Source organism: Schistocerca serialis, chromosome 8 (assembly GCF_023864345.2).
Source record: "Schistocerca serialis cubense isolate TAMUIC-IGC-003099 chromosome 8, iqSchSeri2.2, whole genome shotgun sequence".
NCBI lineage: Eukaryota > Metazoa > Arthropoda > Insecta > Orthoptera > Acrididae > Schistocerca > Schistocerca serialis.
In genome coordinates this window covers 449,762,909-449,778,059 of record NC_064645.1, presented here as the reverse complement: position 1 = coordinate 449,778,059, position 15,151 = coordinate 449,762,909, and the positions used below count along the sequence as shown (strand labels likewise).

Sequence of the window (15,151 nt, the reverse complement as noted above, 5' to 3'; positions counted from 1 at the left end):
CAACAACTTCTGCCCCATTTGCTTCACCTGGTCCTACTCAACCCAACAAGCCACCTTCCTAGTGTTGACCTCCACCTCAAAGATGGCTACATCAGTACCTCTGTCCATATCAAAACCTACTAACCACCAGCAATACCTCCACTTTGACAGCAGCCACCCATTTCATACCCAGAAGTCCCTTCCATACAGCCTAGCCACCCATGGTCATTGCAGCTGCAGTGACGAGCAGTCCCTCTTGAAATATACCAAGGTTCTCACTGAAGCCTTCACTGACCATAATTATCCTCCCAACCTGGTACAACAAACAAATCTCCCGTGCCTTATCTTTCCAGTCTCCCTCCACCTCCCAAAGCCTCACCGTCTGGCCACAGAGGAGCATTCCCCTTGTAACTCAGTACCACCGGGGACTGTAGCAACTGAATTACATTCTCCACCAGGGTTGTGATTACCTCTCGTTGTACCCTGAAATGAGAAATGTCCTACCCACTATCCTTCCCAGCCCTCCCACAGGGGTATTCTGCTGTCAACCAAACCTGCACAGTATACTCATCCATCCTTACAAAACCCCTGCTCCCAATCCTTTACCTCATGGCTCATACCCCTGTAATAGACCTAGATGCAAGACCTGGCCCATACATCTTCCCACCACCATCTACTCCAGTCCGGTCATTAACATCTCCTATTCCATCAAAGGCAGGGCTACCTGTGAAACCAGTCATGTGGTTTACAAGATAAGCTGCAACCGCTGTGCTGCATTCTATGTAGGCATGACAGCCAACAAGTTGTCTGTCGGCATGAATGACCACCGACAAACTTTGGTCAAGAAACAAGTGGACCTCTCTGTTGCTTAACATGCTACCAAACATTATATCCTTCATTTCAATGACTGCTTCCCAGCCTGTGCCATATCGATCCTTACCATCAACACCAACTTTTCTGAATTGCACTGGTGGGAACTTTCCCTGCAGTACATCCTACATTCCCATAACCATCCTCGCCTCAACCTTCGTTAGTCGCTGTCCTCACCCATCCAGCCCCTTTCCTGCTCCCTTCCAGCAGTACACAGTACACAGCCATCATTACACCACTACACCCAGTCTTTTTATTTATTTATTTCTCTCCTTTTCTGCTCCTCTCCCCCCTCTCCCCCCCGTCTCCCCACCTCTACCCCATCTGCCACCCAACCCACAGCACATCACTGTCTGCCATCCCCACCATACTATCCCTTCCCCTCCCCACCCCAGCCTCCTCCTTTCCCCCACCCAGTCGCCACTCCCATCATGCCCTGTGCGCTGGTGCTGCTCACAGTGTGATTTCAGTTTCCTCAGACTGCAGTCATGTGCATGAGTTGTGTTTGTGTGAGTGTGTGTGTACGTATGTGTGTCTATTGTTGACAAAGGCCACTGGCTGAACTTAAAGAGTGAAAATCTTTTTGTTGTGTCTATTTGTGACTCGGCACCTCTGCCATATTGTGAGTAGCAACTTTTCTTCTCACAATATTGTTACATTCCATCCTGGATGTTCCATTGTTTGACAATACAATACATGTGTCATTCGAGGACCTGGATATCACTGAGCTATTGCAATGGATTCTGAACTGCACACCATTAAAATCCAGTGGTCATGTAGTATCCTTCAGATACTGGAATTAGAATGAATGAATGCATGTAGTTCAAATACGAGCTTTACCCAGTTACTTGCAGTATTTTCAAAACAATATTTTTAAATGAACTATGTGTCTAAAATAATCAGTAGGTTTATGGACATAGGACATATGGAGATTTATGATTCAGTTTTTCAATTAAGTTTCAAGAATCAAGTCATAGTGTACACTACACAAAATTTTTAACGAATAGTGCTCTAGTAGTAGAAAAAAACACACATTCAAAATATATACATGATCAAAATCACATTATGAATTCAGTCTTGTACAATGCTCTATATGACATATTACATCCAATATTGCAATGTTCAGTATTTCTTTATGATATTTATGACAGGCACTATAAAAATATAAGATTCTGCCATAACAATATTATATTATTACACAAGATCCAAGTAGACACATTGGCTAGAGGTATGCTATATGTGACCAAAGTGTTGTATCCAGACCATAAAAAATGTTTGTGTATGAATTTGAGTTTTTTGAATGAGATGTTAACATACACCCAAGGAATGAACAGCTGTTGATGTAGGTATTAACGTGACTTTGCACAGAAGATGAGCACAATAAATGCTTTCTGTCATTCATGAAGCACACAAATGGCATCTGTAACGTTCCATATCAACAAGAATGTAATAATTCTTGTAATTGTAATGTTCCACCTTAATAGATTAATATACAGAACCTGAAAGCACTGTGGAAGAAAGTATGTCATGCTTCACAACCAAACATCAGAAGATAGGTTCGCCTTTAATGATGTCACTGCCAGTCCCCAGAGGCAGGTTTCCTGGCTTGTTTCCAATGACAAAATGAGTTTCTTTCATTGGATGCTTGTTTTTGAGCAGTGTCCTGGAGACAGATTTGACTTATAAATAACAGAAACTGTTTGAAGAGCTAGGCATGTGCATAAATATATCAGACACTATAACTAATTTTTAATGAAAAATGTTACTCACCAGCCTTGTTCATCAATCACTGTGTGCACCACTGGGGTGGGAAAGCCACTAAAAGGAGATGCCACCTGCAAATTATAAGCACCCATATTCTCAAATACCAACCAATCACCAATATCCAGCTCGGGCAGCAAAGTTAAGTTTACTATTTTATCCCTGTCATTACAAGTTGGTCCCCAGATAGAACTGAGATGTGTTGTGTGCTTAGTCCCCTGTAAAAGAAATATTTAATTAAATTAAGAGATTTTTAACCAACACAGTTTAAAAAAAAGTCATCATATGGCTTCTTTCATTGTCAATAGTAAAATGTCAGAGGATATTTAAAAGACAATATTATATGTGCAGGTCTATGTTTTGTCACTATTGCCCTTTAACGTTTAGGTTTGATTGTATGATAGCTGTGTTTAATGAATTTGCTTGAGGGTTTTCTACTGACAGAAACAAAATAAAGCCAATTTCATGCTCTTTTACAAATGAAGAAACTTTTTCAATTATGATGATGGTGGTGAATCCAGTACTCCTTTCTGGTCACAGAAGAACTATAAGAAAATACAGTCAGCTCACCAGATGACAATACTTTACAACACTATGTGCAAAATCATAAAAATAAGTTATTTGAAGAATTCATCTTGAAAATAGGCTATTGCTTTTCTATTTTGTAATATCACTGTACATATCGTGGCATAAAACTATTTTGTATCAGTTACTAGATGATTTATATAGTCTAAGCCATTTCATTTACAGAACCTGTCATTCTTTGTACATTATGAAAAGGGAAGTTACCACTCACCATATAGTGGAGATGCTGAGTCGCATTTATGTACAACAAAAAAACTTCCACAAATAAGCTTTCGACCAACACACACACACACACACACACACACACACACACACACACACACACACACACACACACTGAAGTCACACTGTCACAGACTACAGTCATATACGTGTGAGTTGCATTTGTGTGAATGTGTGTAAGTATGTGTTTGTCATCTATTTTTGACAAAGGCATTGCTGGCCGAAAGGTTATTTGTGACAGTCTTTTTGTTATGCCTATCTGTGACTCAGCTTCTCCGCTATATGGTGAGTGGCAACTTTCCTTTTCATAATATTGTTACATTCCATTCTGGATTTTCCATTGTTTGATTCTTTGTTCATTGATGTGTTAGTATTATGTGCTACCATTCACTTTCATTTAAAGTGTAATTTATGTCTTCTGTACACAGGGACTGAAAATAAATACGTGTGCATAATCTAATAAATGAGAGATAAAGCTGCTACTTTGAAAAGAGTTGCTGCTTGCGTATTGTTGTTGTAGTCTTCAGTGCAAAGACTGGTCTGAAGCAGATCTTCATGCTACTACACCCTGTGAAAGTCTCTTCATCTCTGTATCACTATTGCAACCTACATCCTTCTGAATCTGTTTACTGTATTCATCTCTTGGTTTCCTTCTGTGTTTTTACCCTCCCCACTTCCTCCCATTACTAAATTGGTGATCCCTTGATGAGTCAGAATGTGTCCTAGCAACTAGTCCCTTCTTTTAGTCAAGCTGTTCCACAAATTTCTTGTCCCCTTAGTTCTGTTCAATATCTCTTCATTAGTTATTCGATCTACCCACTTAATCTTCAACATTCTTCTGTAGCACCACATTTCAAAAGCTTCTGTTCTTCTCTTGTCTACATTGTCTATTGTCCATGTTTCTCTTACATGGATGGCTACACTCCAGATAAATATCTTCAGAAAAGACTTTCTAACACTTAAGTCTGCATTTGATGTTAACAAACTTCTCTTGTTCAGAAATGCCATTCTTGCCATTGTCAATCTAGATTTTATATCCTCTCTACTTCAGTCACCATCAGTTATTTTGCCACCCAAATAGCAAAACTCATCTATTACTTTAAGTGTCTCATTTCCTAATCAAACCTCCTCTCAGCATCACCTGATTTAATTCGACTACATCCCATTATCCTTGGTTTGCTTTTGTTGATGTTCATCTCACATACTCCACTGTTCATTCCTTTCAACTACTCTTCCAAGTCCTTTGCTGTCTCTGACAGAATTACAATGTCATCAGCAAACCTGAAAGTTTTCATTTCTTCTCTCTAAATTTTAATTCCTATTCTAAATTTTCCTTTGGTTTACTTTACTGCTTGCTAAATGGGCAAATTGAATAATATCGGGGATAGACAACAAACCTATCTCACTACCTTCTCAATCACTGCTACCTTTCAGCCCCTTGACACTTATAACTGCCATCTTATTTTTGTGTTCAAGTTGTAAATAGACTTTTGCTCCCCGTATTTTACCCCCGATACCTTAAGAATCTCAGAGACAGAATTCCAGTCAACACTGTCAAAAGTTCCTAAGAGAAGCCTTAGGATCACTATTTCCTTACATGTTCATACATTTCTCCAGAATCCAAACTGATCTTGCCTGAGGTCAGGTTCTATCATTTTTTCCATTCTTCTGTATAGCATTTGCATTAGTCTTTTGCAACTATAACTTATTAAATGATAGTTCAGTAATTTTCACACCTGTCAGCAACTGTTTTCTTTGGAATTTTAACTACTACATTCTTCTTGAAGTCTGAGGTTATTTCACGTGCCTCATTCCTCTTGAACACCAGATGGAAAAGCTTTTTGTGGCTGTCACTTCCAAGACTATGGGTAGTCCTTACAGAATGTCATCTACTACCAGGGCCTTGTTTTTACTTAGATCTTTCAGTGCTCTGTCAAATTGTTCTTGTATCTCCCATCTCATCTTCATCTACATCCTTTCCCATTGCAGTAATATTGGCTTAAAGTTCATCTCCCTTGTATAGACCCTCTATATACTCCTTCCACCTTTCAGCTTTCCCTTCTTTGCTTCAGACTGGTTTTACACCTGAGATCTTGATATTCGTACAGCTGCTTCTCTTTTCTCTAAAGGCCTGTGGTGGTGTCTGTCTTTCCCCTAGTGAAATATGCTTCTAACTCCTTACATTTATCCTTTAGCCATTCCTTCTTAGCCAATTTACATTTCCTGTCACTTTAATTTTTTTATATCTTTGTATTCCCTTTCAACTCTTTCATTTGCTGTGTTTTTAAATATTCTCCTTTCATCAGTTAAATTCAATATCTCCTGTGTTATACAAGGATTTTTATTAGGTCTTGTATTTTTACCTATTTGATCCTCTGCTACCTTCTTTATCTAATCTCTTAAGGCTACCCATTCATCTTCTACTGTATTTCTCTTCCCTGCTCTAGTCAACTGCTGCCTAATGCTCCCTCTGAAACTTTCAATAACCACTGGTCTTTCAAGTTATCTCCTTAATTTCCTATCTCTTTGCAATTTCTTCAGTTTTTATCCACAATTTGTGACCAATAAATTGTGGTCAGAGTCCACATCTGCCCCTGGAAATGTCTTACAATTTTAAATCTGCTTCTGAAATCTCTGTCTTGCAATATATGGTGAATGTGAAACCACTCTGGTATCTCCAGGTCTCTTCCACATATACAGCCTTCTCTCGTGATTCTTAAACCAATTGTTTGTGATGATTAAATTATGCTCTGTGCAAAATTCTACCAAGAGGTTTCCTCTTTCATTTGTTCCCTCAGTCCAAATGACCTACTACATTTCCTTCGCTTCCTTTTCCTACTACTGAATTCCAGTCCCCCATCAAAATTGAATTTACATTTCCCTTAACTATCTAAACAATTTCTTTTATCTCATCATACATTTCTTCAGTCTCTTTACCTGCAGAGCTAGCTGGCAATTAAACATGTGCTGTTGTGGTAAGTGTGGGCTTCATGTCTATCTTGGCTATGATGATGTGTTCACTATGCTTTTCTTAGTCGTTTGCTCACATTTTTATTTTCTTATTCATTATTAATCCCATTCTTGCAGTATCCCTATTTGACTCTGTATTTATACCTCTGTATTCACATGACCAGAAGTCCTGTTCCTCCCACCACTGAACTTCACTAATTTCCACTATATATAACTTCAACCTAACCATTGCCCTTTTTAAATTTTTTAAAATTTTTTAATCTATCTGCCCAATTAAGGGATATAACATTCCTTGCTCTGATCCATAGAATGCCAGTTTTGTTTCTACTGATGACAATGTCCTCCTGAGTAGTCCCCATCTGAAGATCCAAATGAGGGACTATATTATCTCCAGAATATTTTATCCAAGAAGATGCCATCACTGTTAACCATACAGTAGAGCTGCATGTCCTTGAAAAAAATTACAGCTACAGTTTTGCCTTGCTTTCAGCCATTCACAGTACCAGCACAGTAAGGCCATTTTGGTTGATGTTACAAGGGCAGATTAGCCAATCATCCAGACTGTTGCCCCTGCAACTATTGAAAAGACTACTGGCCATTTTCAGGAACCACATGTTTGTCTGGCCTCTCAAGAGATACTCCTCCACCGTGGTTGCACCTACGGTATGATTATCCATATCACTGAGACATGTGAGCCACCCCACTGAAAGCAATATCTATGATTCGTGGGGACAGGTCTGCTTGGTTAGTTGTATTAAATAGCTGCTATTTATTTCCACTGGTAGCTTAATATTTACTTGATTACAATAGAACTTTTCACAGAAAACAGTTATAGTTTGCTTGCAACACTCTAAACAAATCCTCAGAGGATTCCATGGAGTGAGGAAACATGCTCTGCTCATCGACTCCCTGCACATAAGCAACTGTGTGAGTAGAGTTGATGCAGGTGAACAAGCCACACTTTCATCATACAGTGTTGGCACTATAGTTGAGTCGGCATAAGCTGATTCTTGATTGCTGCAGTGGGCTGTGTGTGATAGCTTTACATGCCTACCTCAACCAATAATATAATGTGATTTTGTAAATGTCTCTATGGCAATGGCTCATTATTCTCACAGATCTGCAGATAGCTACTTTTTTCACCTGCAGCCATTAATGCTTCACAGTCGAAAACTGGCAACAGTGCTAAGAACTGTCAGGGATCACCTCATACTGCCTCACCTATAGACATGTTCTTATTGGTTTGATACAACATGCTGCAACAATCACTCCATAAGGCTGTGATACACACAAGCTTGATTGTTTGACTGCCAATGTTGGGCACAAAACACTTGCCGCCCAAAGTCAACTGACTGCTACTGGCTTCACCAATCCAGAATGAGGGGACCCTTGTTCATTCATACTCTATTATGAACATTTCTAGCAGCAGTCTTGAATTCTTGAATCCAGCTAGACAGATAATTTCAGGAGTGGCTAATGAGGTAAGGTTTTTATTTCCTTTTGAACTGCTTGATCCTAGCTGAGAGCTTATTGAATGACTTTGCTCCAGAGTACATAGCTTCAATCTGAACCCTTGACAAGAGGTGAAGTCTATAAGAAACTCGATTTTATGTCTACTTTTGCGGTTTTGCAAATCACAGTTTGGGTGAAACTGATATTTATGATAGATGTACTCAAGAGCAGCAAAAGTAGAAGTTGGAGGGATGGACAGGGATGTCACCCTACTCATCTTTGAGTCATAGTAACCTGGAACAGCTGTGCTTGCTCTGACACTTGTCCTCATATAAGTACTACTTATTTTACCAGTGTCTGTTGAATTCTATCTCAATGTCTTCAACCAGCATTTGTTTAACAATTTTCCTGATGTTTCACCAGTATGAGTGGCTGGCATCATCAAAGGACCACCCACCATTGCTGGTGGCAGACTGGAGTCTAGCCCACAACCAAAGATTATGTGACATTACCACACCAACATGTGGGAACTTTTTCCAGTTCATTACCAGTGTGGTTCTCCTCTTGCTACGTGCAGTGAATGGTTGCTGTGGTGTGGGAATACTGGATCCGTTTATCTTGAGATTTTCTTATTTCTTGTTGAAACTATTGTCATGTTAGTGAATTTTTATGGTTTTCCTGAACAAGAGGGCATCGTAGCTCTTCTCCATAGTGAGAGCCACCATGTTGACAAATTTTGATACATGGTCAGTCTCAGACAGTGTCTGTTCCTCCATGGCTGATTTCTCCATCTGTTTCAACCTGCAATATTGTTTATATTTGGTGATCCTGGTACTGATGGACCATCCAGTCATTCCAACACAGGCTTTTCCACATGTACGTGGTCTCCAGTATCTTTCTGACATACCAAGTGTGTCCCTTGAGTCCTTTGTCAAGGGATAAGCTTTGATCTTCTTGGTCATTTTACAAAAGTTTTTACACAATAGTTGTGCAATATACAACCAGTTCCATCCATCACTCCAAGGACATATGACAGAAAGGCTGTATGTGACATTTCTTCTTCCAATATGTCAGTTCTCCAAGTGTTAGGTTTCATGACATTTCTTATGCAAGTGGTGGAGTACCAATTGTTCCTTAGAAATGATTCCTGGTGTTGCATCTCATGTCTGAAGTGATGTGGCTCATATACTCATCTCATGTTCCTTATGAGTATATCAATCATTCCTCATTTCTGATTTGGGTAAGGATTTGATAGTCAGTGCAGGTAATAGACCATGGGTATCAGTTTTTGATGCATGCTGTGGCCCATGTTCATAACCAGCATATCGAGAAGGGGAAGCTGTTGGTCTTTTTCTACCTCCATGATAAATTTTATGTTGGCATGGAGACTGATCAGATATCTTAGGAAGTTACCAATCCGTTCCCACCATAGATCCACATGACAAAGATGTTATTAACATAGCCGTACCACTCCTTAAGTTTATAGGATGCCAAGCTCAGCACCTGTCTTTCAACATGTGCCATGAAGAAATTGACAGTTACTGGACCATGATGATGTCTTCCAAAAGTGGCGTGAAAACTTACACTCAGATAAGTGACATGTGAGAAAAAGAAATGTCATTTGTGGCCATTCTCCCATACATCTGTAGGAGATGGGGAGAAGCAGCCATATACTGCCCAAACATGGCATAATAACTGTTTACAAACCAACCAAGAAGGCCAAAGAAAGTATCTCATACCAGCAAAGAACGAAAGGGTCCCACTTGCAATGTCAGTTTTATTCTGTCTACATGTGGAAAAGTCTATGCTGGAATTACTGAATATTCCAACAGTGCCAGTATCCATAAATGCTGCAGGTAGCGACTGGTGGGGAAATTGGCCATGGTGGAGAATGGAAGTTCTCACTGTGGAGAAGTGCTATCATGCCGACTTTTTCAGGGAAAGGACAGAAATCTGCAGACATGAAAACAGTTTCCCCACAAAAGAAGAAACCCTCACAGTAAAAGGATCCCAGATTCTTGTGCTGCAGTGAATATCTGTTGCAAGTAGCAAAGCAAAAATGGTTCAAATTCCTCTGAGCAATATGGGACTTAACATCTGAGGTCATCAGTCCCTTAGAACATAGAACTACTTAAACCTAACCAACCTAAGGACATCACACACATCCATGCCCAAGGCAGGATTCGAACCTGCGACCGTAGCGGTCACGTAGTTCCAGACTGAAGTGCCTAGAACCGCACGGCCACACTGGCCAGCCAGCAAAGCAAAAACCACAGCAGTAATTACCAAGGACAAGCCCTCAGATGTTGGTGTGATAGGTACATATAACATCAGGCCTTAGGCTTGACTCCAGTCTATCACCACCAATGGAGGCTGATCCTTTGACAATGCCAGATACTTGTTATGGTGAAAGAATGAGGAAAACCGTAGCACAAGTACATTAAACATCTAAATTCTTTTTCAAGTTGTAATTTTGTGTCCTTTTTTTCAGCAAATAATTTACATTTGGACAATGACAGTGGTGTAAATATTTTGTGTATGAACATTTTGTTCAAGGGAATATTAAAAATTAAAATTTCAGGAAAATTATGAACACTTAAAAATTTGGCCCTGCTAATAATTGTTTGTGATAAGGTTACCCTACTCCATCTGAAGATCCTGTTTCTGTTTTGTGAAAAGAACGTCTTAGATTTTATAAAGTATATAACTGTATAATTAACTATCTCAAACAAAAGAATTTGGATTCTAGAAAATTCTCGGCTGACTTTATCACAAAACTTTCTTTGTCATGTGTGTATCTATAAAGTGCCACTTTCATATGTGTGAATTCTGTTGAGTTGTAGACCAAGGAAAACATATAGTAATTAGGTTATACTCCAGGAAGTCTCTGTACATTACAGACCTATTTTGTAGAAACAATGAAACTTCTGGATAACCTTGTCACTGTAATAGTGGTTATAGACATTAACTTTCTATTAACTGAAACTTTGATTATTTTAAATTGTTATAAGTGCATATCAGTTCAAATGTAGGGAAAAAATCCATTATCAACACAAGTAAATTCAATAACCAGTGTTTTTATCACACAGTGAGGCATGATTTTCAAGTATTATTTTCATATTAAATAAACACAAAAAAATTTATAAAACCAAATTGAAACCAATGAAAACACATTAATTAATTAAAAATCATTTTTCATAAAATTAAAATAGGATTATACTAAGAGCTCATATTTAAAAAAAGAAAAACAATATGTATGAAGTAACTCAGTTGAAACAATTTATTTGTTAAGTACCAAACCGAGCAGTATAAGTTAGTTCATAGTCAGTCTCAGTCAACATATTAACAGTAGGATGCTTAGTATTGTACAATTAGTATTCAGAGTTGCTTATTTCAGTTTGTGAATTAAGATTAAAATTAAGGAATTGGATAGAAAAATATTGTTTTTATGAAAACCCAGCACTGATACATATTTAAAGCAAAATAGCACACATGGAAAGGAAATCAGTGTGTAATGCACATGCACAACAAACAAAAACTTACTAAAGATGAGTTTTTAAAAGTTTGTAACTTCTGATTTCTCTTTTAAACTAGTTATAAGATTATAATTAGTCTTCAATAGAATATCATGTAAAAGGAAAATCTAATTTTCAGCTTAATTTCCTCCAATATTAAGGATAATGAACAATCAACTTCTCAATTCCATTCTGTCTGACTTCCCAGCCTGTATTGATAATTACTACTGGGCAAGCTGGCATAATGGCTAGCACATTGGACTCACATTTGGGAGGATGACAATTCAATCAGCGTCTGGCCATCCAGATTTAGGTTTTCTATGATTGCCATAAATCACATAAGGCAAATTCTGGGATGGTTCCTTTCAAAGGGCATGGCCAATTTCCTTCTCCATTGTTCCCTAATCTGAGTTATGCTCCATCTCTAATAACCTCATTATCAATGGGACATTAAACTGTAATCTTCCTTCCTTCTTTCCTGGACAGTAATTACTTAAAATAAATCCCCCATACTTCAGGGGTGGCATTTGCAAAACAGGCTGAGGGCAAGGCTTTCCATAGACAACTACAATATAATAAAGGAACAAATTGGGTGGAAGAAAAAGTCATCATGTAAAGCTGTTTGTTGCACACTTTGTGTGTTACACCACGTGCCATAGCTCATTTCTGCAGCATCCAAAACTTTCCTGTTTTTAAAGCATTTCTCAGAACATTATTCCAAAGAAAAGAAGAGAATGGGATGTAAATAATATTTACACAAGATAAAATCGTTTGTGAGAGAGAAAGTAGCTTCTAATTGCTGGCAATTTAAAAAATAGTGGTAAGAGCTGAGAAGCATCACATTTACTTGTTTTGCATGATGGATGATTTAATCAATAGAGTGAAGAGGCAATCCCTGACACTACAGAGCACCTACACTGCAAGCAGCTGAGAATTTTGGGTGGGCTACTTGGTATTATATGGTCCTTTGGCTGACTATGAATAGCTCTGAGTGACTCTGCCATGACTTCATATACACAAATTAAGTCATCTTGTATACATAAAAAGTATAAAATTTAAACAGTTTTTGTGCTTTATACATACACCAGCATAATATTTGACTGAAAAACTAAGGATTTAATTGTATAATCCAGTTTTTTAAAATATCATGTGAATTTTGTACCATGTATACACATCCTTAGTCCTAAATTTTTGCTGTCCAGAGACTGATAAATTTTCTAGTGGTAGTAACTACAGTTATTAGTCTTGTTACATAACAACTGTATGTACATGTTACATGGCTTAAGCATCAACAGCAGGGTATAAAAATGTAGTTCTATAAGCTGTGCCATGTTTCTATACTGTTTGCAAACAAACATGGGTGTGAAGTGTTTGAGCTGCTGTAGGAAAGTTACTGCTGGGGTGCAGTCCAGCTGTTGTGATTGATGACTTCATTACATGAATGGTAGGAGGAAGGGGGTGGGATATAGCACTGTGGAATACAGTCAATGGGTGAATTAATCAAGATTCTTCAATGGTACTGTAGAGTCTGTGCACTGGATGGAACAATAGTTCAATAGAAGGGAAAAGTTAGAGTCCTTAAAGTGAAGCTTGGCAGTGCTATTAAGGGAATGGGAAAATTAAGGGGGAGAATAATCAGAAGTGGAAAGATGTGCCAGGAAACAAAGAACAAATCTGATAGTTTCGTCATTGGCACAAAAGATACCTTTGCCTTCTGTCTCAGTTAGTTAAGGAAGAAAAGCAGGAAAGTGGAGAAAAGTTCATCTGTTATGTAGTAAACACATAAGACATGTGGGTCAGTTGTTTCAGAAAAAAAAAGGAAATGACTTCCATGCCACAAACTTAAAAATTTCTTCAAGACAAGTGTATACCCTTAGCCAAGGATTTTAGAAAGAAGGCTCATATTGTGGTAGTGTGTGGGTTAAAAAATGGTAGGAATCAGGCCACAGTAATGAAAGTATAAGATAACTTCATCTCTGAACCACATCTTGTTGATTTTAATTTTTTTTTTTTTTTTTTTTACAGTGCTTAACTGCAGTTATCAGAATTGTGAGTTGAGTTAGCATGGAATTAAACTGCTTCGATTACTTATAGTGCTTGGCTTCTGTTGATGCTATTGGCAGTTACGGTTCTACATATCATTAAGAAATGTGAAATGGCTGGGCTGATAGCAGAATTTTTAACAGAGACCTACCATTCATGGTGGCTTCCTTTTAGTTACTGATGTAAGGACAACACCTTTTTGTAAGGTAAACTCAGATTTCAGCAAATCAATACTGAAAGAGGTAAATATGACTAAATATTTTGAGCCTGAAAGTAAACTGAATGCACCCAAACTTAGGGCACGATGAAATAAAATCAAGAACTTTTATTTATATGGTAATTTTGAGCTAGTGATGGAACAACTTGATACCAACTTGATACCATATTAAACTTGATAATTTACAAACAACACAAAGTAATACTAAGTGGAGATTTAATTTATTTTTAGATCATTGCCATTTCATGAAATATAACTTCCCTTAAAAATTTGCAATATGAATTATAATAGGAACCAGCAACACTTCTATTTACAATATTTATTTGTTTGTTCATATAATCTCTTTTTCAGTATGTGCATAATACTCAAGATATTGGACAGCAAATCTTTTTATCTGTTGGTTTTACAACTTGCAAGTATTTGTTATTTACATGTTTCAACAAATCGGATTTTTATATAATTTAGCAGTAAAGGAGACCATTCATTGAGTAACCAAAGTGTTGAGACATCCACCCACACACGCACATGTGCAAGCACACATTTTTGTACCCCTACATTATGCTGGCTGGATACAAGATACTGGGATTGCATTTCAGCAGATGGACTATGTTAGGGTGAGATGGATGCTGTGCTGGGTGAAGGAGAAACAGGCAGGAAGCAGAAAGAGGTGTTGGGGTGGATAGCTTGTGGCTCAGAGAGGGACAGCGGGTTTGGTGGCTAGGTATGTGACTCAGGGGCAATGGAGCCAGTGAGGTGCAGCACACAATGAAGATATGTAGAGGTTTGAATTGGGAGGTAGTAACAGGACAGAAGAAGGGGAAAGTGTTGGATAGATAAATTGCAGTGACTACCTGACAGAAGGCTTCCACCAACTGTCTAACTCCTACATTTGAAAGCTCTGCCACAGTGATCCCATTCCAGAAGTCCAGGATAACCTACAATCCTTATTGAAATCCTTGAGCCCATCCCAGAACCTCTCCCCTGAGCCCGTCTCCCTCTTCATCCTAACACGTCATGCCTTCCACATGTTCCCCGAAATCCACAGATTCAAACTATTCTAGTTGGCTGCTATGGTCCTCATAAAGGAATTTCCACTCTTGTTGAACAACATGTCCAACCTACAGCGCAAAGCCTATCATCTCACATCAAGGACACTAATGTCCCATTTCTTTCATCTACTCCCCACCTTCTACACCCCTTTATCACCTGAATCCATACTACCTCATTCTTAATACACATTACCATGTATATCTTCACACAAAACTACTTCTCCTTTGAAGGAAGGGCATACAAAGAAATTTGGAGTACAACCATGGCCACTCACATGGTACCCTCTCATGCCAACCTTTTCATTTATCATAGAAGAAATATTTCTTGCCTTCCAAACTGTTATGTTCAGGTTCAATGATGATATTTTCATCATCTCGATTCTGGGCCACAATATGCTATCCTAATTCCTACATAACCTCAACACCTTCCCTCCCATCTGCTTCCACTGGTCCTTCTCAGCCCAACATGCTGCCTTCTTGGATGCTGA

At 38.4% G+C, this 15,151-nt stretch overlaps 1 protein-coding gene across 1 annotated transcript in view; it reads right to left on the bottom strand.

The window, feature by feature from the left end:
• Positions 1-2,394: 2,394 nt before the first annotated feature.
• The window catches only part of LOC126417062 (ornithine decarboxylase 1-like), a 99,998-nt gene continuing 87,241 nt past the window's right edge, over positions 2,395-15,151 (bottom strand). The window contains exons 7-8 of the mRNA XM_050084954.1: positions 2,620-2,828; positions 2,395-2,512 (exon numbers count right to left, since the gene is read on the bottom strand). Of these exons, the coding sequence (XP_049940911.1) occupies positions 2,395-2,512; positions 2,620-2,828 (327 nt within the window). The remainder of the gene's footprint in view (positions 2,513-2,619; positions 2,829-15,151) is intronic.